At 39.3% G+C, this 26,650-nt stretch overlaps 1 protein-coding gene across 2 annotated transcripts in view; it reads left to right on the top strand.

The window, feature by feature from the left end:
• ctnnd2a (catenin (cadherin-associated protein), delta 2a) overlaps window positions 1–26,650 on the top strand; it is a 244,958-nt gene that overhangs the window by 182,663 nt on the left and 35,645 nt on the right. For both annotated transcript variants that reach the window (XM_079361441.1, XM_079361442.1), the window contains exons 14-17: window positions 1,500–1,713; window positions 10,857–11,043; window positions 20,436–20,553; window positions 23,740–23,922. In XM_079361441.1, coding sequence (XP_079217567.1) covers window positions 1,500–1,713; window positions 10,857–11,043; window positions 20,436–20,553; window positions 23,740–23,922 — 702 coding nt within the window. The remainder of the gene's footprint in view (window positions 1–1,499; window positions 1,714–10,856; window positions 11,044–20,435; window positions 20,554–23,739; window positions 23,923–26,650) is intronic.

Raw genomic sequence — 26,650 nt, forward strand, 5'->3', positions numbered from 1 at the left:
AGGTGGAAGAGTTTAAATAGCACAAGTGATGTGGACAAGACAATGTGTTGCAGCATGGGGGAGACATTATGTTAGACGCCATTGGGGGAAGGCTTAATGTGTAACACCAGAGTGAACCTCATCACATTCCCCACTGGGCTGATGGTCCTGCTTAAGCTTTTCCTAGTTTGAGGAAATAATCAATCTATGCTAATAAGCTTGTTTGTTTTCTCTCTGTGTGTATCTGTGTTGTGTGCGTATTAATATAGCAAACACAGCAGTATACTTTGCAAAGGTGAAGTGGGTACATAAGTATTAAGCAGTCTGGAGATCAAGAAAAATCTCTTACAGGCTTTGAATAAAAGTCAGGACATCTTTTAAACCACCTTTGATGTGCCTTTTAGTTTCCCTTTGGTTTGCACTTACAAGTTAATGACAATGTGGCAAAACTTAAGAAAAGGCTCTCAGGTTTTTGTGCAATTTTCATGTCATGTCATGCAGCTACTTATTACCTGTTTATGATCAGTTCAGTGTCTCACTCCATATCTAAAATATCAAACAGCACACACATCCGAAACTTAAGCACTGGGTGCCGAACAAAAAATATCCAAAGGTTGGGAAAAAAAAAAAAAGAAAAACACGAGAAGCTTGATGGTAAAATGAAATGTAATAGGAGCTGCTTCTGGTATATTGACTATTTTTTCTACACTATTCCAGATCTTAAAGTTAAGATGCTAAAACATTTATTTAAGTAAAAGATGAAGAATACGTTGTGCAAATATATGATATATGCTTTATATATAACATACATAACAAAAACTAAAATCTTGCTGGTATTCTAGATACATTTTTAAAGGTTTATTTTTGAGCTTTTTTTTTCTTTATTTAGAGAAACAACAGTGGATAGAGTCAGAAATCAGGAAGAGAGACATGGGAAATTACATGCAGGAAATCCTCCGTACATCGGGTTCGCAACTCTGCAGCCGGCAACTCGCCTTTCAAGGCTAATTTCATTGAGTAGCAATAACGTATGCCTCACTTTAGTTATCTATTCAATGTTGTGCCTCCTACAGTTTTTACATTTTAGTTTGCCGAAGCCCAACGTGTTCGAAGTAATTGGTCAGTCCAGACACAAAAAGGCTCACAGACAGACAGCGGATACACAGTAAAATATTAAAACTACATAGATGGAAGATACAGAGAAACAGTATTGAAAAAGAAGAAGTAGGATTGAGACAGTAGGCATAGCAGAAATGAAGGAGGCAGAAAAGGAGGGTAGTTTACGTGAGATTATAAACAGAGCTTGTGTCTCAGCTCTTTCCTTTATCATCTGTGTAATCAAGCATCAGTTTGTGAAAGAACAGGCATTAGCTGTGTCATAGTGTAATTAATTATGGTTGTTAATCTGATTGGCAGGACTGACAGATAATGTTGGTAAAGCACACTCATAAACACATTTATAAATACCTGGATGTAGTTTTTAGATGGTAACCATCTGATATATTTTTCTTGATCTCCAGATCCGCAGACAGGGTGGCATCCAGCTGCTGGTTGACCTGCTGGACCACAGGATGAGTGAGGTTCACCGTAGCGCCTGCGGAGCCCTAAGGAACCTGGTTTATGGAAAGGCCAACGATGAGAACAAAGTTGCCCTGAAGAACTGTGGTGGGATTCCTGCCTTGGTCCGCCTGCTGAGGAAAACTGGAGATGTGGAAATTAGGGAACTGGTCACAGGTGCAGTATTAGTTTTACAAAAAGTACACACTCACCAACTCCATTGCATGTTTATCACGGTGCTGTTTCAGTCATCCCCCAATATCACTCTGCCACAATAGCCTTGGGTGATGTAATACTGGAGTGAGTGTGCGTGCTGTTATGAAGGAGTATAGAACTCGGTGTGTGAAAATCTAGGATCAGCCTGCTTCATACCATTTAAAATGATTTCCGGGTAATTTGGCAATGTAAATCTTCAAAACTGATTTTACAATATAAACCTTTATAATACAGCTGTGTTTTCACCATTTACGCAGAGCAAGAATGTCAATGAAAACAACCCATCTTTGTTGAGTCATTTCCGCCCCGGTGCCCATGTCACATTTCAGTCTATGTCAAGGATGCTTGGTTCAAGTGCAATCAACAGAAAGCTGACCGAAAGCTGACCGTAACCCTACTGCTAAACCTAGCAATGTCATTATTGACAACATATTTTGCCTAAGATTCAAAAAGTTGCTTTTAGCCTAGAGTATTCGTTTTACAATCGTCCTTGAAAGTGCTTATAGCTGTTTTAGCAAAAAGATTTTACTTCATGAAGAATTTATACATTTAACTTCACTGCTGCAAAATACTTTTTAGAGCATGTTATTATTCACGATGAACAAACCAAGGCTGTTCATCGTGCACTCTCTCATTTTCCAAATATACTTTGTATTCAATCCAAGTTCTGCTTAACAGACTAATAGGACTCTAGGCACGACTTGTGGAAATAATGCAGAGGAAGGAGAAAGGTAGCCAACTATTTTTTTTAACACATTTCGTTTGTTACATTTCCTCTCAATATATTTTTCAGATGGTTAAGCTGTGATGCAAATTCTGCCTCTTTTCCGCATAAATAAGCTCAACAAGTAAATCCTTCATAAATTCAAGCTTTTATCAGCCATTGTTTTGTATTACAATCACTGGTCAATCTTATTTCAACCTTGAGGGTAGGAGCAGCGCAAGTAGGTCAGAGCACTGGAGATACACAAATACAGAAGGGCACACACCCACACACACACAAACTCAGAAACGGACATACACAAGCGAACTCACACAAACATATTCAAATGAACAGTACATGTCTTGGAGACACAAAATGATCTGTGTAGGCAAAAGAAGTATAGATATATTTTAACACCCACGTTGGCAAATAGATATTGCACGAGTTGCTATAATGTTATCACCGTTTCTACTGAAATATTTAGCAATATTTCTCCCACAAGAATTGAATAGTCTACCAGAGGCTCTTTAGTGCTGCAGCAAACACTAACATATGCACTGCTTATCTACTGTATCTGCCTAACACAGACACACAATCACACAAATATACCACCTCATGCATATGCGTAATCTAAAAGTGCAGCCAGTTATGTGACATTCGTTTTACTGCCTAACAGGGGCACTTCTAGGGTCTGTTGGGGCCCTAGGCAATCATTCATTCGGGCCCCCTCCAACCAGCGTCTATTATTAATTTCACAGCAATCATATATGCAACACTTAAGAGGACAGTGAGAGTAAGTGCTGTCAGATGGGCCCCATTAGGGGGTTCCTACTGTCATTGCAAAATTTCCACATTTTGAGGCAACGCTGTAGTTTAAGGTTTTTTCAGCCTTTGGATGGCCCCCTACTGGGCGGCTGTGGCTCAGTTGGTAGAGTCATCGTCCCTCAATCGGAAGGTCAAGGGTTCCCCAGCTCCTGCGAGCAACATGTCCGATGTGCCCTTGGGCAAGACACTTAACCCTAAATTGCTCCCCCTGCTGTGTTTGGGGCGTATGAAGGTGCGTGACTGGAATTAATTACTGGATGGTCCACATAACCAGCCATCTGTGTGAATGGGTAGGTGTGATCTGCGCTGTAAAAGCGCTTTGAGTAGTCGGAAGACAAGGAAAGCGCTATACAAGCTCAAGTCCATTTTACCATTTACTGGCCTAGGGCCCCAAGCAATTGCCTGCCTTGCTTGTTGACAGCAGCACCTCTGCAGCCTAAGGACAGGTAATAATGATGAACGTGTGTGTGTCCTCGCATGCCATGTCAGTTGTTTTTGGACATAGGTGTCATAACGTTCAGTCCATTAATTTACATGTTATACTAGTGGAATTCAGCTGGTAATAATGGGTGTCTGGTACAGGTACAGCAAATGTATTTCCAAAAGGTAGACACTAGACAGGCTAAAATAAGCAACAATTTATATGATTTGAGTGAGCTTTGACATGTGAAAAATGGGTGCCTAAATGCTAGCATGCCTAGCAGATGTTTCAATCAGCAGTCCTCCTAGGCATGTTAAGATTAAATGTACTGTATCTCACATTATTCATAAAACGTTATTTGTTAATTAAGCCAATAAACCTTACACAAGGGGCTTATGCTTTTCTTATGGTATCATGTATCACTTTGAAATAGTAATGCAGTTACCAACTTTCTAGCCTACAGGAACGTACACTAACATTAGCTTCTGTGTAATAGTGGCCAATTGGTTATGAAACTTTATTTTATCATGAAATAACTAATGTAATTGCTATTTGCATGACCCTTTAGTAGTGGTACAGATAGTGTAAAAAAATAGAAGCTCCAAAGTGCAAAATAAAGCACGTCATTCTAGGTTCAGAGTATTGACAGAAAATAAGACTATTTATCTTAAAGCTGCAAATTTGTAAGTCAGTTTGTGGTGGCTATGGCTCAGTTGGTTGAGTCGTTGTCTCTCAACCGGAAAATCAAGTGTTCGATCGCCACCTCCTGCTGCAACGTGCTGCAACGTGATTTTCATCTCCTAGACAATAGGTCCTTGCAGCAGGATAGTACTTAGATAAGAGAGAAGCATTTACAATAAATATAATCTACGCATACAACTAGATTCATTTAATTCACAAAGAAAAAGTGCAATTGCACTCGTTCACTCTTACAAACAAACACACCCAACACAAAACCACACATAGCATAAGCACACAGGCACAAACTGAATCCTGCGATAGATTCAGCGGGGCCCCCTCATGTTCAATTTGACCTCTGTCCACATTGTTCCTCTGCGGGATGAAGCTCATCTCCAAGCACACACACGCACAAGTACGCTCAAACATCTATCCCTAGACTCATCCCCATAGGTCACTCTCTCTCTGGGGAGGAGAGAACTGGGAGGATCACAACAATGACAGCCAGCAGGCCAGTGAGCAGTTCAGTCTTCCCAGACGCCTGATAAAAAGCCCACCGGGGAGTGGTGGAGTTAAAATTGATAACATTGTATTTTGTTTCTCAAAAGATTTCCTCCAAGTCCCACCCTACTGAGCTATGATTGGCAAGTTGTTGTCACGTCAGTTTGCCTTTAAGGCTCTCAACCTGAATGATCTTTCACCCAGGACATCATTGGTCTTGTTTGGTGCAAAAGTCAAAGTTCTGTATTTGGCCCATTCAGCAACCTGACATGTTTCTTACATAGCCTTTCTGCACTTTACACATCTACATCTGTCTTTATGACTGAAATTAGTTTCTAGCCAATTGTAGTTAGTTAGTTAGTTAGATAGTTGAAAGATTGACAGACAGTGCTGATACTTTTATTCCTGAAACTAGATATTTGGGTGGCAGTCTGAACAAAGCCTCAGTGCCATGCATGACTTTCTTTTAAACTCTGGTACTTAGCGTTTAACTCCACTTTTCATATAATTTGATGCCAGAGACGCCACATTTTGAAGTGTATGACCGCTTTGCCTCCATGAAACACCCCTGCATGAGTGGAAATTCACCACTTAAACGTGTTGCATATTTATAGTTGTTAATTAAATTTGGCATGCTTTTTATGTGCTTCAAACAAAATGAAAGGGAATGATAAAATGTCTTTAAATTCTTTAATGTTGCGTTGGATATTTACAAAGATTTTAATAAATGGGTCCACACGCCGTGATTGTCTTAGCTCCATCGTATTAGCTGAGAGTACAGTCTAATAACTGAACAGTAAACATGTCAACACTAAGTACAGGTTGAAGCCGGATTACCATCTCAAGTCCAAGGACTTTTGGGATGAATATTTAATAGTGACTTTGTTTTTGGAAGCTACCAGATTCATCTGTATGAATGTGTAGAAGTATTTTTTTGTCAGAACAGTTTTGAAAATAATGCATTTAATTGGCTTTTCTGAAGAAAAACTTGTAAGCTCCAATGCACTGAAACATTGCGGGAAGGCATCAGATAGTTCCTGGCTGAAGGACATTCCCCTCAAAGCCTGACCTTCATTGTTAATTGGTGGCTGAATGACTTAAAAGGAAGTTGGTGACCACTACAGGTCTATCAGGGGCAATGGTGCAAACTTACATGACATCAATAGGCGATCCTTAACTGCTAGACTCAAAAAAAAAAAAAAAAAGTGATTGTGTTAGAGTCATAACAAATCAGCCTCCTCATTACTGCCTCTGTGTTGACAGCTTCGTCAAAGCACTTCTCTATTCTCTTTGATTAAAGAATCTGCTTAGGTCTCTGTAAATGAAACAAGGCATAGTTTTTTTGTGACCGGAAAAAAAACCTCCCCTCAGCAATTTACACTATCTCCCTGTCGTTCCAAAGCTTAAATATAGACAAGCTTTATTGGCTTCCCGAGTCTCAGCGTGAGGCAGAAAGGAAGGAGTGGAGGCTTCCGGGCCTGTCAGTAAAAGTCTGATCGATGCAGAGGCTTTGCGTGTCAATAGGAGATGCTATCCTTACTCGTGGTCTCACCTTGAGGCGCTGGACCATGACATGACCCCGCTGCAGCGGCTGCTGCCTGCTCTGGAATGGGTGCTGAGCTGAAAAGCAACTACTGAGACTAGTCATGTGTTTAGGATGGAGGCTTATCTGCACAAATCTTCAAATTGTCACTCTCAAGAGTTTTAATTCACTTAAACCTAAAGAGGAATGTATGGATGGGCTAATGTCTTTCTTAGTCTCGCTTGCCAAGCTATTGATATTTCGTGTGTCGAAGTTGTTCATCATAATAGCACAGCTGTAACGTAAAGAGAGAGCAAGAGGAATCAACGGTTCACCTAAGTGAAGAATATGTTACTGCTTTTGAAAATGTACAACAATAAAATAAAACGGCCGAATCCTTGTCTGTAACACGTTTCTGTTTCTGTGAGGCTTGATTTACTGCCCTGACTACATGCCTTCATCTCCATGCTACTTTAAAAGGTTTTTTTTGTTAAAGCTACTTAATTTAAACCAAAATGTGTTACCTTCTTTCTTATAATGCTCTAGGGCAGAGCTCCATCAACATATCGTGTAGATTTCTGTGTGGAAACAGGATGCCAGCACAACACAGACTTCTTTTGCTTCTCCTATGACGCTATAACATTTCTGCTATCCTGTGGAAATTTCTCTGCTGGATTTCACAGCGAGCATCCTCGGTGTGAATGAATCCCTCCGTACAGGCAGTGACAACTTATCCACAGAACAGCACTTTACGTGGTGCTGACAAATATTTTTTTTCCTCTAATCTACTGCAGGCTTAGAAGTTGTGTGACTCCAGGGGTTATCCAGCAATTGTTAACCTGGTGCCAACTATAATGTCATCCAAAATGGTATCACTTTTTTGATGACAGATTTTTGTAGACACATTAGGTATGTAATTTGTCGTCTATGGCTTTACTCATCACCAGGTTCTGACCCCGTGGCTAACTAATTCACATCCAGTCCCACAGATGAAGGCTGTTTAATAAAACATTGCCACTTGAGGCCTAACAGGCCTCACTCTCCCCTTACAAGTCATACTCTCATTTATTCATGAATTCATGCAATCATCTCTCCATTTCCCCCAAACCACCCAGCTCCACGAAAACTGCCCATCAAGCGTCCAAAGGGAATGAGATGAAAGAAGGAGAGAGAGAGAGATAAAGGCAGCGAGCGAAGAACACAAGCACACACACATAGGCTACAGTATGATGTCATTGTCTGACGGTCACCTGATGTGAAACCCATAAGGACACTGGGCTTAGTGAAGCATTACAGATCTATGTTTCTAGAGCAGGCAGGTGTGGGTGTGTGTGCTTGTGGGTTTGTGTGTGTCTCAGCCTTGAATTTGGCCACTGCTCGACACCAGCAGATACAATGTCCTTGCCCTAGAAAACACGAAGAAGTATGCCCCTTTGTGGTTCTCACTCCTTCTGCTCAATCTTGGTCCCTCGATATATTATCTACTTAAAATGAACACCATGACCCCACCCTCCCAAATCCTTTGTGTAGATGTGTTTCTCCAAGTGTGTGAGCAGCGACACCAAAGAGAGGTAAGCTTATTGCCTTTTGCAAGCAAACAGACACGTTCTTGTCAGCTCATCAGAGACAACACTGTTTTTAGCGTGATTGCAATCAAACTCACCAACAGGCAGACACAGGAAAAAAACAGAGAGAAAAAGAGCGCTGAGGTTTATCAGTGAAGTGGTTTGTACAAGTGCTGTATCTTCACCCATTGTGAGGATGCCACTGCGTGTTTCTGCGTGTTTGCAGATGTTTGACTTTTTACCTTGGTTTGAAAAGATTCCATGAGAAGTAGATTGAAAGGAAAGAGAGTGACTGGAGATGTTACAGAAGAAGCTGATTAGTCAAAGTGTGGGCAAATAGTTCAGCGTACTGACAAACACACACCTACACTCGTACACGCAGTCACACATCAGCCCGAGTGGAAGCGCTTGATTCTTTTCAAACACCATCAAGGTTATTGCCTTATTATCCCCCTCCTCATCTTCTCCTCTCATGCTCTATCTAATACAAACTCACATAAATGCATACAACAACACACCCACAGAAAAACACACACGCGCGCACACACACACACACACACACACACACACATACACTCTTCGTTTCATCTTTTCTCATTCACGTGTTCCTTCTTTATGTTTTAATGTAAAGATGCTTAGTTATGATTCGGCTCTGTGTTTGATTCTCTTCAATTCAGTCCTCTCTCAGCTCAGCTGCTTACCTACAGTTTTAGAAGAAGCAACAAAAAACTCACCTATACAGACAAATCTACATGCTACCCAAAGACCCTTTCTTGTGCCTACTATGTTGTGTGTGTTTGTGCGTGTGTTTTCGACATTGTGACTTATTTAGGTACATTTTGTCGCACTGTACGAATTGTTCGATTGCTTTTAATTGAGAAGCACTTTGTGACGGAGTGTTTTAAAAGTGCTATATAAATAAAGTCTGTCTTAATTACTTACTTTTATTTAAAAAATGTCTACTTTGATTAGGAGTAAGCACAGCTGTGTGGTGTCTCTTTAGCCTGTCACTGTATTGTTTTATAACCCATTTGTTCTTCCCTCTGTTACATCTAGGATTCTCTGATGTTATTCTCTTATTGTTTTCTCCTTGCATGTATTTTCCATGACCTGATTTTCCTGCCTTCCCTTTGTGTGTCATACCCAGATTGTTATTATGACTGACACTTACTTGTGCAGTATACTGTAAAGCATCAAGACTGGTGTTGCTGTTGGCAATGCAAAGCTGGCTGCTTGTCAACACCCAATGCCTTCATGGCCCTGTGTGTACAGTGACTCATTGAAGTGAGGCTTTATGAATATGCAGTTTTAGTGACACAACTTGTCCTTGCCCTTTCTCCATCTTTTTGGTTGGATAACTTGTATTCCTGATCTCTTTTTGTTATGTTTTTTTTTGTACTGTATTTTAAAGCTTTTAGAGTACACATCAGGCTTTTCAGATGCATGGTTTAGCTAGCTCTCTCAAGACTTCAAAGAACTTAATTCACAACCCTTCCCTCTTTATTTTCATTCACATTAGCTCCTAAAAAGACCTGAGCATAAACTAGATTGTGCATATGTTACTGCTGAGTGAACAAGATATCTTTTACCTTCCTGGCAGCAGCCTCAATGAACACGGTCCATTGCGTAAAGACCACATGAGTAACTTCAGCTCTTCCCTTATTTTATTCCTGTGGTAACTGTGCAAATGAATGGCATCTGCCATCTGGGACTTGCAACATCTGGAAACTGACATCCAATGTGTTAGAGATTGTGAACTTCAACCTGTGGCTTTTTATAGTTTGTCATATTGAAAATGTGTGTCATGCCTCTTCTGTTCCCTCCATCTGTCCCTGTCTTCCTAAAACATCACTCAGCTCTGTCAGCTCTCTTCCCCCCTCTTTTTAGTTTTGTATTTTTACTTCTGTCTGTTGTCTCTGTCACCCTGCATACATTTTTATTTTGTGGTTTCTAACTTTATTTGGTTTGTGTCTCTTGCTCTCTTGGAAACATATGAACAATGCAAGCAGCAAGAACTATTTAGCATATGTAGGATATAGAATCCAGATGAAGCTTGAGAAAGAGAGAATGTGTGATTCTATTGTGTCACTGCTGACCAATAAAGCCAACGCTGTCACCAGTCTTTGAAGAGACATCTGTTATTCCATCTGATAAAAAGCAATTGTTTGTGTGTCTGTGTGTGTGTGTGTGTGTGTGTGTGTGTGTGTGTGTGTGTGTGTGTGTGTGTGTGTGTGTGTCCTGTGTGTGCCTTGTGTGTGCCTTTTGTGTGTGTGCCTTGTGTGTGTATGTGTGTATCAGGCCTGTATGTGCCTTCTTCTGTGTGTGTGCCTTTTGTGTGTGTGTGTGTGTGCCTGTGTGTGCCTTCTGTGTGTGTGTGTACCTTGTGTGTGTTTTCCTGACTTCATTGAATGTTGTTGCTTGTTTTCTGAAACCAGCTGAAAGTACCAACTTTAACCAATCTGTGTGTATTTCTTGTGACATCTCTAAGAGGTTAATGGAATTGTTTCCTTTATATTCCATAATATATGTATTTCATCAATGTAAAAGATGTGGGGAGTGGAAAATAGTGAAGTCTACAGTGCTGCACTCTGAAACACATAGATTTAGCAGGAGCATTAACAGAAAAATAACCATAGGCATGAATCATGCTGTGCACTGTAGGAAAGCATATTAAGAGAAACAATCTATGCTTTTATTTCATTCAGTGAATAAAGCGGGATGCTGGTTCAGATTACTCTAAAGCTGCTAAAGTACTACTTACAAAATCATTTTCACATGCCATGAAGAAAATGTAGTTTGAGTTTCTTCTGAAAATTAATTTAAATCATTTGGATTTTAAAAAAAATCTGAAGTTAATATCTACCTTTCCCACTGTCTGTATTCATGTAGGTGTTTTATGGAACCTGTCGTCATGTGATGCTCTCAAGATGCCAATCATCCAGGATGCGCTGGCCGTTTTGACTAACAGCGTCATCATACCCCACTCCAACTGGGACTCGTCTCCCACTCACCATGACGACAGAAAGCTCCATCTTCATACCTCCCAGGTGCTGCGCAACGCTACAGGGTGCCTCAGGTGGGAACCGTATTTACACTGCAGCACCGTGCATTACACCTGTCGGACTTATGTGATTGTTTTTTTTTTCTCTATCCTAATCCACTGTGTTCTTTTGTGTGCCAAACTGTGATCTACACTTGACATTTACTGAGATTTAGAGTAACGACTCAGGCTTGTTCTTTTCTTTTTTTTCTTGTTGAAACATCACCTCTCTGTGATTGTAGATGCAGAGTATTAACAAACTATAAACTGAATTTGTGAACAGTTGATTTCCATCTTCTTGCACACTCATTCACCCTCTTCTTCTCTCTTACTAACTTTTTTGCTCGTAACCATAGAAACAACTCTTAAAATTTCACAAATTCTTTGTACGTCAAGACTTTCTTTTGCGTACATTGTGCTGATAAAAAATGTGTCCTTGAGTCTTGTTTTTTTTTTCAGCCTGAGTTGCTGAAAGAAAACTTAAAGCTTTTGAAATGAAACGTGTGATTGGGCTTTTAAGAATTCAGAAACTCCGTCATCACAGATGAACTTCTGCAAACTTAATGTCGATATATTTTTTTTAAATGTGCCTAGTACTACTTCATACCAGTGTTAGATATGACCAAGCATTTTGACTGGACAAGGACATTCTGTGAGCACTGATGTACAGAACAATAGCATTCAGAATTGTATCAATGTGTATTCATTCACCTAAGGTGTTTTGTTTACCTTTTATTCACATTACATACAACACATACCAGCAAACAGTCATGATCTAGATCTAGCATTGTACAGTTGGATGACAGTTTTCATCTAATAACTTGAGAATTGATTCTGGTATTGCACTATGAAAACAGTACAGACATGAATAAAGTAGCAGTTAGTGTTTCTTGGCAGCAGACTTTCTTTAAAGTAGAGGAGCTGGATGTGTTAGTGGAACCAAATGAAAATCTGTTGCACTTTTATCAGCATAGCTGTACTTACCTTCTGAACTTTGCATGTAGCCTCGTTTCTGGTTTCTAACCTTAATGTGGTTCAGCTCAACAGCACTTACCCTTTTGTGAAACTGCTTTTCTACAACATTTTAGAAGTAAAAAATATGTTCTTAGATTTGGCTTGTATACATGGCACGTTACCTTGCACTTTACTCTTGTATAGCTGTGAATCTTAGGTGTATTTGTCTCTGACTTGCATGTCTTCCTTGCAGAGAAAGAGCTCTTGTCCTTGATCCCTTAAACAACATTTGTTCATCTATATACACTCTCTCACTGCAACTCCACCGAGAGCTGAGACTGTTTAGAGAAAAAAAAAACTCCATGTCCACTTGGCAGTCTCCCTTTGAGCTGTATACTCAATCAACCCCCAACAGCCTCTGGATTAAACCTCAACACCACTCGCTGTGCAGAACTCCTCTCAAGCTGTTTCCAGTGGTTATCTCCTGCTGCTGAATGTCTCTCAAAAGCATTTCAAAGCCATTTTAAAGATTTTACAAAAAGGTTTTTGTATGTATTCACAAAGCTTTGTACACATGGTACTACATTATGTTCATGTAGAAAAGTGCATACAGTCACCAAACCAAAAAAAAAAGACAATAGTAACTTGCATAGCTGGGTTCTGCCAAAATACCCTTTATTGTTGTGTATACTGAGAAGCATATTTGCATTCTTTCAGCCCTGAAGCTCTCAGAGTTGCCTAAGTCCTTCCTTAATCATCAAATTCAATTTCCTTAAAGTCATTTGAAAGTCTCTCAGCCAACACTAGCACTTCTTTTTCTTAAGTCATTCATCTGTAAAATTATGACTGTTGAATTCCTCCTCAGAGGATCCACACCCAGCATGCCGTGCCGGGTGTATTTCTTTGAAGTAGTGAAGAATAAATAAACATCTGGAAGGTGAATTCCAGCGTAGTTTTGTTATCATAAACATGTACGTCTTTGTTTCCAACGTCCTAAGACAACAGCACAGGAATTGCCACAGCAGCCTGAGGTACAGTATTGATAACATCTAAGTCAATATCACAACTTCTGCACAAATCAAATTGAGACCAATAATAGCTTTGTGTTTGCACTAAATCTTGCACTGAGGAAAGTAAAACTGATCCATTTTGGCCTTATAATATGCTGTTCACTTGCATTCAAGTGACATTATTCTTTGTCCTTATGGGTGGAGAGTCCTGCAGAAGTTAAGAGGGTTGTCCAATTGTAAGCCAAATATATATATATATATATATATATAAAAAACAACATCTTTATTAAGAGACAAGCAAGTTTACATGCATAAGGAACAATTGTTAGTAAATACCTGAATATGTGAAGTAAATGTGATTATGATAGGTGATAAGTTTTAGATATAATAAAACATCTTCTGAAGTAAAAAAAAAAAAAAAAAAAAAGGCTTTACAATAAGCACATCAGTTGAAATGTATTGATTGTGTTTGCTATTTAAGAATTGCTGATTCTTAATTACATGTCAATCATGTTGAAAGTTTGTGAATATATTTTAAGTATTAGTAAAACTGCTCTTGGTATCTATTGATGCAGATTGAAGGGAGATTGCACTTTTAAACCTAATCTTTGATTTCGTTGCATATTACAAACTCACCTCCGTTACGGTGGAAGAAGTCTCCGATAACAAAAACTCTCAAACTAGAATCCACTCATTTGCAATCTTTCTTCCAAAGGAATACAAACACTTTCAACGTTTATGTAGTTGTTTTTTCTTTTTTCTTTCTAAAACCTTTCCTATGAAGTTATCGGTTTTACCAGTGCAGCTGTACACTTGACTTTTTGGTCAAGTTTGTTATTTCCTAACTCACTAAGGTTGTTAGAGGACTTGAGTGTGTGTGTACCTCTAACAATGCAGGGGAAGACAAATGGTGCTGTCAGCGCACTGTTCCACACATTGAAGTTAAGGATCGAATCATGGGAGCTAGGAAAGGATTGACAGGGTAGGAGAGGAGAAAAAGGCCAAAAGTTGGAAAGATTAGAACAAATGGAAGATAGCAATGAGAGGGAACCACTAACAGGATCTCATAGAAAGGAGCTGAGACACAGGGAGTAATGAAGGTGTTTGTGCTGCACTCCAAGGTTGTTTTCTATCGTGGTATCTGTTCCGGGGGGTTAAAGTGACACGAGCCACAATGTTCAGGCCCCAGTGTACCTCAGCTCAATTTCAGACCTCTCACCTTAATCATTATCGCTTGACAGTGTGTGTGTCGGTGTGTGTTTTGGGTACACGTCTTATGTATGTCTATTTGTCTATAAATGTGTCTGTGTTTAAGGCTGTATGTGCTGATGTGAGACAGTATATTGGTGTGTACAGCATATGCATGTATCTAAGTCGATGTGAGTGCTTGAACACACAAAAGCAAGGCGTTAAACAGAATCAATCTCAAAAATCACAGCAGTCATGTGGGAGTTGCACATGAAAATGGGAATGAACTGATGTCAGGGCATCAGGTGTTTCATAAGCGGTGTGCATGTGTGTGTATATGTGTCTATGTTTATGTATATTTGAGTGTTCATATATGCATTTATAAAATATGGCCCAAGCATCAATGAGGCTGATGGACCCATATGTTTCTGCTTGCACATGCACACGCACACACACACACACACACACACACACACACACATCCTTTGTTCAGGGGATGTTTGCTACTCCCTGTAGGTTTTTGGTTTGCAGCCGAGCCAGGTAAAACCTGCTGGCTTAACACTGTGCACACTTTTATTGGAGTGTGTGTGTTGGCGTGTGTGTGTGTGTATATTTCTGTGCTTTTCAAAATCACTCATCAACAGTTAAAATTTCCTTTCCGACACCCACAGATGTGGTTGTGCAGTGTAATGACTTATTATAAATGGAGAATAAGAAGAGGTTACTCACAAATGAGTTTGTTTGGATATGTATTTTAATAAAAGTAACAATGAGTATTTATTAATGTGTGTGCCATCTGATGATGACCTTTTGCTACTGCTTGCTCTATTTTAAAGTTGATGTTGTACCCTTGTAAATATTCGTCAATGAAATATGTACAGTCAGTACAACTAATGTTGGTGTTTTTAAAGGTCCCGTATTATGCTTTTTTCTGGTTTTATATGCTGTTTTCCAGCTGTCTTGAGCATGTTTAGGCGCATACATACAAAGTCAGCAGAAACACAGATTCTCTTGCTGTTAGCAGTGGCAGTAGCTGCATGAAAAGCTCGGTGCCTAGCCCCCCCTCGTTGAACATTGAAGTGTGACATCACACTGACATGATGTCAGTCATCCAAGCTAAATTCCAAAGAAGGGGACCCTGAGTGTGGGGTAGAAATAGTGTTAGAAATAAAGGCAGATGAGACAGGGCTGCATTGAAATGCAGTACATGAGCTTTTTTTTTTTTTCAAACAATAGTGATTGTGAACATATTTTAGTAACCCCAAACGAGCATAATATGGGACCTTTAAAGAAACACCCAACTAGGATTGATTCAGCTCCTGCAGATATAAGGTGGACATTTATTAGTGGATGTTTCCACTGTGACAATGTGTGTATGTGTGTGTGTGTGTGTGTTGTTTACTATTTATTTCAAGTCATCATACCCAAAAGTATAACTATCATTTATATTGTCCTTTGTGTACTTTTCAAGCCCTCTAACCACTAATTAAATATAAATCATGTTATCCTTTCAGCGCGGCTTGTAACTTTTAAATAGCCTGACTTTAGTAGGAGTGGCCACAAGTAGAACACAATGGTCTGTTTGCTTATTGCAGCCTCCAAGTGTGTTTAAATTAAAAGGCAACACTTATTCTGTTATCTTTAAAAGTTATAAAAAACTTTAAAAAGTATGCCTTAGTTATTCTGGGCTTTTTATCCCTTAATTAAACACGGCAGTAGACGCCAGACAGGAAAAGAGGGAGAGAAAAAAAAACAAACAGCTCGAGTTTAACCAAGGACGTTGTGTTTCATGGTTGCCGTTCTGTGCCTTTCTGTACTTTTAATGATGCTGGCGCAGCAGTACACCGATAAATATTTTAATTTGTTTTTCATATGTTTTCCTGAAAGAAGGCTCATGCCATTGCCACACTTTTTTCCCCTGTATAAACCAAAGGTTGATAAATGTTCTTAAGGAAGTCAAAGTAATTAAGTATTTCCATTTAATTTCAAAACACTACCTACATTCACAATGTATTAAAAAAAATCTGAGTTAAGTGTTTAAATGGCTTGGTATTTAGCACTGGCACAAATGGCACTTCCCTGTTACTTAACTGCAGCTAAAATAACAACTGATTAATTCTGAATGGGATGCTTAATCAAGTTCTGTGTCTTTTTGCTCAGTAGGTAATTAATTAATGATGCAGGCTAATGAGTTAGACTGAATTAATGAGGAGTGACATCAGATAGGTTGAAGTGTAAGCCTGTAATGGACTTGTTAAATAGAAGAGATTACCAAATTTAAAGACATTTATGCAGATGTACACACACGCGTATGTGCTGAAAAAAAAAAAATCTGAACCTTGGTGCTTTTTTTGCAGCAGAAAAGCACTACTCTTTTGTGCAAAAATACATTGCTTAAAAATGTAACTTTCTATATCCATCTTTCATCTTATGATTAAATATGCCATTTCACATTGTCTCTCCATCACAGTGCTAACCATATGTACAGATAATGCTGCCTGGGTCAGTGAATCCCTTATGTTGGAGTGACAAAGCTGAGTCACACAAACAAGCTATTATTATCTAAATATTCAGTGATTCAACTCAGTCTGATGTGAGAATTCCTTGAGGAAGAATTGCCCTTCCCCCAACAACAAATGTTCCCAGGCTATTTTCTGCTAAAGAAATCCTCCTGTGTAAGAAAGCCTCACGGTGTTAATAACTACAACAGGGGAAAGGTGTATGCAAAAAGGCACAACATTTCATGCCTCATTACAGAACCCCTAGACTAAGTAGCACATGTGCAGAGGCAGTAGGCACACACACACACAGATCCAAACTAGCACATTCACATTGTTCCTAACATGAACACAAAAAAAACACACTCATGGCAACGCTCCACTCCACACTGTCGGGCAACTGTGTCCACTCAAACACATGCTGTTTAACACAGGGCATCACAGGCACACTGTGCAGTTTGGAGCTGAGCTACCACCAGGCTAGCATCTGCATTATCTACATAATCATTTATTCAAAGTGCATAAAAGATTGCTTGGGAACTTGCATGAACATTTTGTTCAGGGCCATAATAAAAGCAAACAAAAAGAGGAACCTCGATGTTCTTTCTTCCATGTAGTTCCATGTTGTTCTTCCAGGTCTTTTTACATCTTATATGGACTAAAGTAGTGTTGTCTTTCTATTTGGATAGGTTTGGGCTGTAAAAACATTGGATAAGGGAAAACCTCTTTAGCCTGCGTTTAATCAGAACGATTATCAATCTGTTTCACATGGGGCTCAATATGCCGGCAAAGGTCATGTCTTGTTTAGTCCATTCATACCCGCAACCCTCCTCTCTAAACAATCATTATTGCTATTTCATCAATGTCATTAACACCATTTTCTTCCAGGTGTAATATTGACATGGAAGAGTGTAAGTTAGAAATGGTTTAGAGCTTGATGTGTCAAATAAAGACTGACGAGTATGTTGTGCGTCTGTACATGACGCCAACAGCTGCGTCAAAGCACTGGTATTTCAAGTGTTAGAAATGAAAACATATAAAGAGAACTTGGCCTTAAAATACTTTCTATGTCTTTCTTTATCCTTGACAAGAAAAAGCAATGAAGTGATGCACACTTTCAAGTGCTCTTTGTGATAGCTAGATAGATAGTTGGGCTGATTTTCAATAGAAAATCCGAGGCTTGGTTTATGTTGCTCTATCAATAAAAGGGCATTAAAGTTTTGCTATTTAAAAGTTAAGAACAACATTTCCAGGCACTCTTCCTATCATGAAACTGGAAATTCTCCAAGTTAACATTGCTCTGGCACAATCAGTTGCCTTAACTTTCTAAGGCAACAGAGAAAATAGAAGATCTCAGTAGAGATCATAGAAGTCAGCAAATTCAAGGCCTAGCATTAAAGCTGTAGATAAACCCCCCCCCCCCCCCCCTTCTCTCTTTCATGCACCCATCTCAACATTAGATGAGTGCTAACCATTAGTCAAGGTGAAGTGTTTTCACTCTTCTGTTCTTTCATATCGACTCGACAAAGAATTTTGACTCTGCTAAGCAGGGTTTCCATCCATTGCTTGTTTGCCCATTAGCATTCAAAGTGGGTGAAAATGACTTGACCTTCTCTTTCAAGCGAGGAGCTGTGAACGTGAAGTTTTAATTGAGTTCTTGTGTCCTCCTCACTCCCTCTTCTTCTTTTTCTTTCACATCAGTACAATAAATGATTGACCTCATCGCATAGGCTGTTCAAACAGCTGTGATCTCTTCATTATGCCAGAATGATGGATGAACTTATGCAGTCGAACCATCGCTTTGTCTCCTGGTTCACACCTCTATTGTCTTTCTTGTCAGCTATTTTGACATTTGAACTTCTCTTAAAAAGATTTTTAAATTGTTGTTACCAAACTTCTATAATTGGTCGGTTGAGCCTTTTATCTCTAGGCTTCTGTAATGCCAGATGCCTTCACCCATCTCCCTTAATTGATAAGGAATAGAAATTCACACAGTATTGTTCTCAAATATAGTTAATTGTGTAACAACCAGCCAATAAATATAGCAAATGTAAACAAACCAGTCCACAAAGAAATGAAAAAATTTATTTCATAATTGGAGTCTTCGCTTCCTTTAGCTTGCTCTATTTTCGATTCAACTCCAGTTACCAGCTTAGTGGTATAACAATACTAATGATATGATATAATAGTGTGGCCCTTGTGAAAAAAAAATCAATCAAGTTATTGTTTAAAGTGTTTAGTAATCTTTAATGAAGACAGTCCTAACACAAAGTCAGATTTTGCCCTGCAGTGATGAATTCATTTTAATCACCATTTTAATCACATCACCAAATATCTAAACAGTTCAAGTCAGCGGTTCAGGGTTAATCTTGTGATTCATAGCCTTCAAATATGGCAATATGGAAACACAATACAGTATGAACTTCAGTATACCATGTCTCATGTACATACAACCCCCACTTTAAAACGATCACTTCACAAATACAGACCGTATTGTTCAATATGTAATAACATTGATTTCATCATGTCTCCTTCCATTGTTCGCTATACTGAATTGATTTTGCAAATTGGGACTGCTGAGGAAATATTGTGTGTGTGACAATGGGGTTTTCAATGTGTACAGCAGTCCCTTGGTTATAAACGCGGTCGCCGCTCTGTGCCTGTTACAGCTCTAACATTGATTTCCCAAAAGGCCCTTTTACAAAATGACACACAGAGACACACAGACAAGTACTCTACTCACTTAGAAACATTTCCTTTTTTTTTTAACTCAATGACTGCGATCTTGAGCAGGTAATGTGTGAATGTTGTGGTTATTTGCAACCTTAGCCACTTTTATATTAAAAAAAAAAAAGCTTCATTTAAAGTAACACTGATTGGTCACACTGATATTACGATCATTGCCTTACTTGTCTAAAGTCTTGTAGTGACTGTATGACATGTTAATCATGTCTTTCTATAGGTAAAGGCAGAAGGCATTTTCCTTTGTTAACCACAGTGAGTCATCATCATCAATTTATTTACTCATGTAACAGGCTGAGGGCAGAAGGTAAGGTTGCTAGTGTTTTTTTTTGTTTAGGGCTAAATATGGATTGAGCTCCAACAGGGAAACACCAATATCCAATTTAGCTCATGCTTCATTTCCTCTGTTTCAGATTTATTTTATTGACACAGCCAAATGAGTCAACGTCTGGTACTGAGTGTAACTGTATCGCAGACAGCTCCATGTGGAACCCAAACAGATCCAACCTGTACCTCCAGTTTAATTAAAATTCGATTCATTTTTTTTTCAATTCGGCATAGTGGCAAAGCTGCTAATAATACACGCAGCAATATTTTTAAATTATCAAAGCAGTGCTGCTGTGTGTTGGCTGTGAAGTTCTGGCGCAAGCTGTCTGACTTAAGCAGCTTTTTTTTTTTTTTGGCTTCTTTTTTTTTTTTTTTGGATGCAAGTCAAGTGCTTTAAATTGAAGCGAGCCTTCGGGGCATGGATTGAGCTGTATCCAGAATTTTAATGTCCCCTTTTCAATTGTTTAGTGTAGGGAGAGCTGCCAGGTACCCCCTGTATCCATCTCTCTGTCTGTCTCTCTCTCTCTCTCTCTCTCTCTCTCCCTCCCTCTCTCTCTTACTCCTTCTTTCCTTTCATCTCTCTTCCTGTCTTTTCCTTCCTCTCAAAAACTATTTTCTATTCCCATTTGTCTGTCTCTTTCTATTAGATAAAACACATGGACACATTACAGACTCACTCTGACCAGTGTTCTTTGTGTGTGTGTTGCAGGAATGTAAGCTCAGCAGGTGAGGAGGCGAGACGGAGGATGAGGGAGTGTGACGGGTTGACAGATGCTCTGCTTTACGTCATCCAGACCTCTCTGGGCAGCAGTGAGATCGACAGCAAGGTGTGTGTGGGTCTGTGTGTGTGTGTAGCGCTGAACATTTTATGTAATTTATGCATAAATTCAGTCATGCTGTTATATTTCAAGCTCCTTCCATTGAACTATTTAATCAATTCAAACCATTTAATGCAACATAATCATATCGCACCTATAGTAGGTATTTTCAAAATCAGACACTTTTAAATTCTTGCAATTGAAGAGTACCAAGGCTCACCTTCTTGCCAGTCGTCAAAGTTGAGTGGATTTATCTTCACTTTGTGTTTTTCTGTGTGAGGACGTGTTCATGTTAGCGTGGAGTCTATATGTGTGTTCATGACACAGTGTGTGGGGTCAGTCAATACTACATAAACAGTGTTGTGGATGGCTGGCTTCTCAAGGTCTCCTTGTCTCCCAGCCTCTGTAAATGGCCATCCTTAATCACTGTTAAACCGCCGGCCCCTCTTCACCGTCTGACTGCAGTCACTAGAGAAGTGCTGCTGTCGCCACAGTAATGGAGATTGACTGGCAGGTAAAACAGCAAGTGGTCACTGTTAGAATAGTGATGCGCATTAGCCACATGCTCATTTTGTACTTTTCATCTTCTGTGTGCACACCTGCTTTGCCCAGACTCCCTTCTACTCACTCTACATACACATTTTTGTTTTTGGCTCTCTTGGTTTGGTCTCTCTTTCCAAAAGTTGCTTGAAAATGATCTAAATGACCTAACCCTTAACAATCTAACTGATATATAAGAACCTCCGATGTACCAATGCTTTTTGCATACTTTAAGGGAGATAAAGTGTATTCATAGACCACCATTCATACATCGAGCAATTCAAAGTGCCTGTGTTCATAGTTAAAACGCACAACATCATTTAGCAATAATAAGACTTTTACAATTTTGCAAAATATATCAGAGTACGTGAGAATACATTTGATTGATTTATCACCTTTAAACTGTTGAATGCAAACAACTCTCCTGCTAAGGCCCCTGTCTTTCCTCTGAGTGTTACTATCTTAAACCAAAAATAGAAACTCCTTTTTAACTTCTTTAGCACCTTAAATTATGTAGGTTGGTTTGTCCAAACCATCTTTATTGAGCCTTTACCACTTTATATATTCAATATGGAAGTGAACACTATGCTGCATCATTCTCACAATTCTTAGAAGTTAAACAAAATACAAACCAGATTAAAATGAATGAATGAATTAAAAAACTTTATTTTCCCAAGAGGAATTTGTCTAGAACAGAGAGCATAAAAAAACGACACTAACAGATATTTAGAAGACAGCTCAAAAGAATGAAATCACATAAAACACACCAAAGCATCACATGACTAAAAGAGGGATTTCATTAGTAAGTTAGATAAAGTGCAGAGTGCCAAGTACATTCTGTATAATCATAGCTTAAAATATGACATCAATTCAAAAGTAGTTAGATTTTATCATTATATCTACTTCATTTAGATACAATAACAATAATAATATTAATAATATTCATGGGCTTTTTTTCTGTTCAGTGTCCTTAAACAGCAGAAGCTATTGAGAAGCACAGGCATTGTTCAAGTAATACTTAGATACATGATCTGACATTAAATGCTCATCTCCTCTTTTAATCAGTTCCATCTCTATATCACACCTCTCTCACCTTCCCTCTCTGTATTCTTTGCTTTTTGATCAAGACAGTCTGAGCCGTCTCCACTTTTTCCTTTCATGTTCACACATGCAGACAGCAGATTCAAAGATCAGAAGAATTTTCGCTATACGTAATGTGACAATTATGTTTTATATTCAACTGTCCCATTAAACACAATCTACAGATTGCTGCTATTATGCTGTAAGGCACTGCACAGCTGTGAGGAAGTCTAAGAGACATTTAAATGGCTTTCACAGCATGTACTGACGCACAGCTAAAAGCTAATTAACTAAACCGATACAGTGATTTAAGATCACCCCACTTCCACAACAAATAGAATTCTGAAATGTCCTAGATTATTTGATGTGGATGTTTAACAGTTACAGGTACATTAAATGGGATTGCCACTGCAGCAAGTTGTTCACTAAAAAGGTAGTTGTTGCAATGTTATGTTGTGTAGTATGGGTCCCCAGGAGAGCTTGATTGATTCCAAACACACAATGCAGAAAGACGCACAAGGTCACACAGACGAAACCTTCTGCGGAAGAGTTGGAGGAAATCTGCTGCTTACTTTATTTTTTTCTGAGACTCTTTTACAATTTTACAAGCTGAATTCCTCCTGTGGGCCTGCTATTCAGAAACCAACCGCGACCTCTGACCGTCCTGTGGAGACGATAAGTAAACTGAATCCAAAATCCAGACTTCCTTTATACCTCATACTGTACAGAAAACACAAGGCACTGAATGAATGCAAATGTATCAAATGTAACTTCTCCTACATGAATCTCTAATATATGATGTTCTGTATGTGAGAAGAATTTCAGACAAGACTGTAGCTCGCTGGAGTGAGACATTGTTATGTTTGTCGCATCTCTTGAGGCTGTTCAATTACGCTCCGTAGTTGTTTTTGCATAAACCAACAGTCAGAAAGAGAGAAGATTGATGATTTGTCTTTGTTTGGTTTTCCACTCTGGTGACTCAATGACTCCCCTTCTTTTTTTTTCTCAGCGATTCCAAACATAAACAAGCACATGAATTCACACTCTCCACAAGTACACACTTAAGCACAGGCGACATACGCTGTCACATGGCCCTCGGCTGGGGAGTTTGCTTCTAAACTTAGTGTTTAATGGGGTGTGATGCAATATATGGGGCTTGTCGTTTTTCCTCATTTACCTGAGTTTCCTCTAATCTCATTTCAAAGTCAGAGCTACAGTAACAAAACACAAAGGCCTATTACCTATGAGATTATATTTCTTCTTTACTCTCTCTCTCTGTCTCTATCTTTGCCTCTCACTCTCTGCCTCTGTCTGGCTGGTGGGTGGAGGTTGTAGGCCGATAGTGTAAAAAATATGAGAGTGGGCGGTTTTGATTAGCGTGGTCTGACTTTGAATTTGTGCTGTGTTTTCAAGCGATATGTTTCATTAAATGTCATCAAACACAAATCTCCCTCCTCGACTTTTTCTTGTGTTCATTTATATCTCTCTTTTTTTTCCAACTCCCCCTCCTTTTCTGACCCTCTTCCCCCTCCCACCTAACTCACATATTTGTGTTTCCTGACTCTCTGCATCCAGACTGTAGAGAACTGTGTTTGCATCCTGAGGAACCTGTCGTACCGCTTGGCTGCCGAAACGTCCCATGGCCAGCAGGGGGGGTTGGAGGAGCTAGACAGCCTGCTCTGTGATGCCAACGGACGCGACGGAGAGAGTTCTGGCTGCTGGGGCAAGAAAAAGAAGAAAAAGAAGGGAGCTGATCAGGTAAGAACAGAGATGACAGAAAAAAATGATTGATAGGCACTAATGGGGGAAAAAAACGCAAATGAATCATAATACAGGTCGTAATTATTGTATTACTGTTTCTAAAGAAACAAAGGCTACAATGGTCAGTGTTGAACATCTCAAGTGGCTTTTACTCTCCTTTGTGGTTTGATTCCACAATTTTGCGGGGCTTGATTTGGGGAATGGACACAACTCTCCTCAAGATATGTTCCCTTATTTGGTCTGTTGATGATGGTAGCAGAGCTATGACTAACACATCAAGCCAAACTCTTCCCTATGTATCCATTATAAATTGAGATTTGAAAAATAGAAACTAAGGCCATAGCAAAACCATTCAATGTTCAACTCAAATGAATCAGTGACTTTGTGTGCCAAATAATCATTCGAGCTTCTTCTTTAATCTGTCCCCATCTGAAAATAATCACGGGCGTGCAAAAAGTACCAGTAGACAGCTCACATGTTGAAGCAGGTGTGCAGAGTGAGTTGAGGCAGCCTCACTTTCAAAAGGAATGCTTTTTGGTGAATTATGAAAACATGGATGGAACTCTCAGATCACAGGCAATTATACAAGCTGAGTTTAGAAGCATTAAATTCTTTCAAGTGCACTAGCTCAAAAGTACATGTTTTTGGTATATATTTTTTTACATTATTTATGTTGGGAACTTTTAAACACATCTTTCTTTTAAAAAGCATCATTCTTTCTGATATGCTCAACTCCCTCTCATCCCGGCTGTTGCTCTTTTCATGCTGTTACAGTACACCTGAGCGGCGTACAGACCAGAGCTTGGGTTAGTTTGTGAGCATGTTTATTAGAACAGTCTGTGGGCTAAAAAAAGATTCAAACACAGCCAATACTTGCATCCCTCAAATACAAACCAACGACAGTTGACTGGTGTTTGAGACCCAAACCAAACTCCAGATCCACAGCGATATTCTCATTAAATAATCTATTTTCAGCCATTTGCTCCCCAGGCTAATGCAACACATTACTGTGCCATTTTTACTCCTCTAAATGGGCATTTTGTATTTAACTGAAATATGTGACACACATGAACAAGAACCATTTGCAGAGACAAAGTGAGAGAAGAAAAACTAGGACAGAAGTATTTATGACTTATATATAAAAAGATCCAAGCCTCAATCCTACTTAAAGCCAATGTTATACATGAACTAACAGGCTGTAATTCTTCATCATTTGCAGATCTCAGGAATATGTCTTTGTTTTTATTTACTGATAAGATCTCATTTATTTATACCAGCTATGAGATAGACAACCAGTCAGGCTACCCCTCAGAGTAGGGGGGATAGTAGGTACTTAGAAACAGACAGATATATAAAGTCTGAGAGAAAGGAGGCTGAGCCAAAAGACTGGGCAAGACAGAGCAGGCGATGGGGGAGATGATGTCGGGAAGATACCAGGCAGAGAGAGAGTTAGTTAGAGAGGCTGCGTGAGGGAGGGAGACACACGCAGTTAGACTGTAATGTAGTCTCCTTAATCATTTATTAGAGGTTCAGACTGTAGGGCCAAGGATCAACATGGGAGCCTGAACTAGACCTTAACACTTCTAATGAACTTCTGTAACACACACATCTTCACGAAGACATGTAGGCTAACACGCACACACACACCCCGTTTTGATACTAGAGTCTTTTATTTTATCGCCAATAGTTTCTTGTGTGATAAAAGGCTAACGTTGTTGAAGTACAAATCTTTTAGAAGAAGCCCTACTTCCCTGTTTTATCTGTAGCATTTACAAGCCTAAACTATAGCACATTATAGGTCCTAGTGTTGGTAGGACCTATAATGTATTTGCTTATCCTTTGAGAATTTTAAATGAGTAAATAAATATTATACATTAATATTTAGTTGACAGTAAATCTCTACTGAGAGCAACAGTCGTACTGACTCCTTTGATGTAAAGGAGTTGATGCCTCTGGCTGTGGTTCCCCTAAACATGTCAAACTACAAGATGTCTTTGATTTTATAAGCAGAGAATCTATGTATAGATACAAATATGCTTGCACACACACACACACACACACACACACACACACTCAAACTTGAGAAGCTCACACACTCCACAGCTCCTCTCTCAAGACACCGACTAGCCTAGTTTACCTTGAGACAAGGGGAGGAGGGAAAGCAGTAGTGCGAAACGGAGAAGGTCGATGGGGAGAGGAAAAACTGAGAGCTGGAGAGAGGAGGATGGAAATAGAATAAGAAAAGAGGGAAAGAGGGAGGCAAGAAATAATCGAGAGGGAAATCAACAGAGAGTTTGCGAGACGGAATCAACAGGAGAGAAAGGGGACAAGAATTAATGACTTGCAGGAACGACGAAAGAGGAAAAAAATAGAAATGAAAGGGGAAGGAAGGAGCGGGAGATAGATGTGGGTTCATGCCAACATTAAAGAGGTGTGGGCATGTCACTCAACAAAAAGGTTCAAACATCAAGGGACTATATGCTAGTGGAGGAGGATGGAGTTAAAGAGGAAAAGTGCTGTGCAGCTTTAGCTTTATTTCTCAAAGCAAATGTAGGAGTAAAATATTCACTCATCGTGTCGCTTTTCACAGGCACCTCTTTTCTTTCTGTGCCCTTCCACACCTTTCCCTTCCACCACAATTCTCTCTAACATACCAGGTTGAGAGAAAGGGATTTACTCATTGTCTGTCAGACTATATAACACAGAGTACTGAACCCCAATTTGC

This window comes from Symphodus melops (genome assembly GCF_947650265.1).
Source record: "Symphodus melops genome assembly, chromosome: 14".
Classification (NCBI taxonomy): Eukaryota; Metazoa; Chordata; class Actinopteri; order Labriformes; family Labridae; genus Symphodus; species Symphodus melops.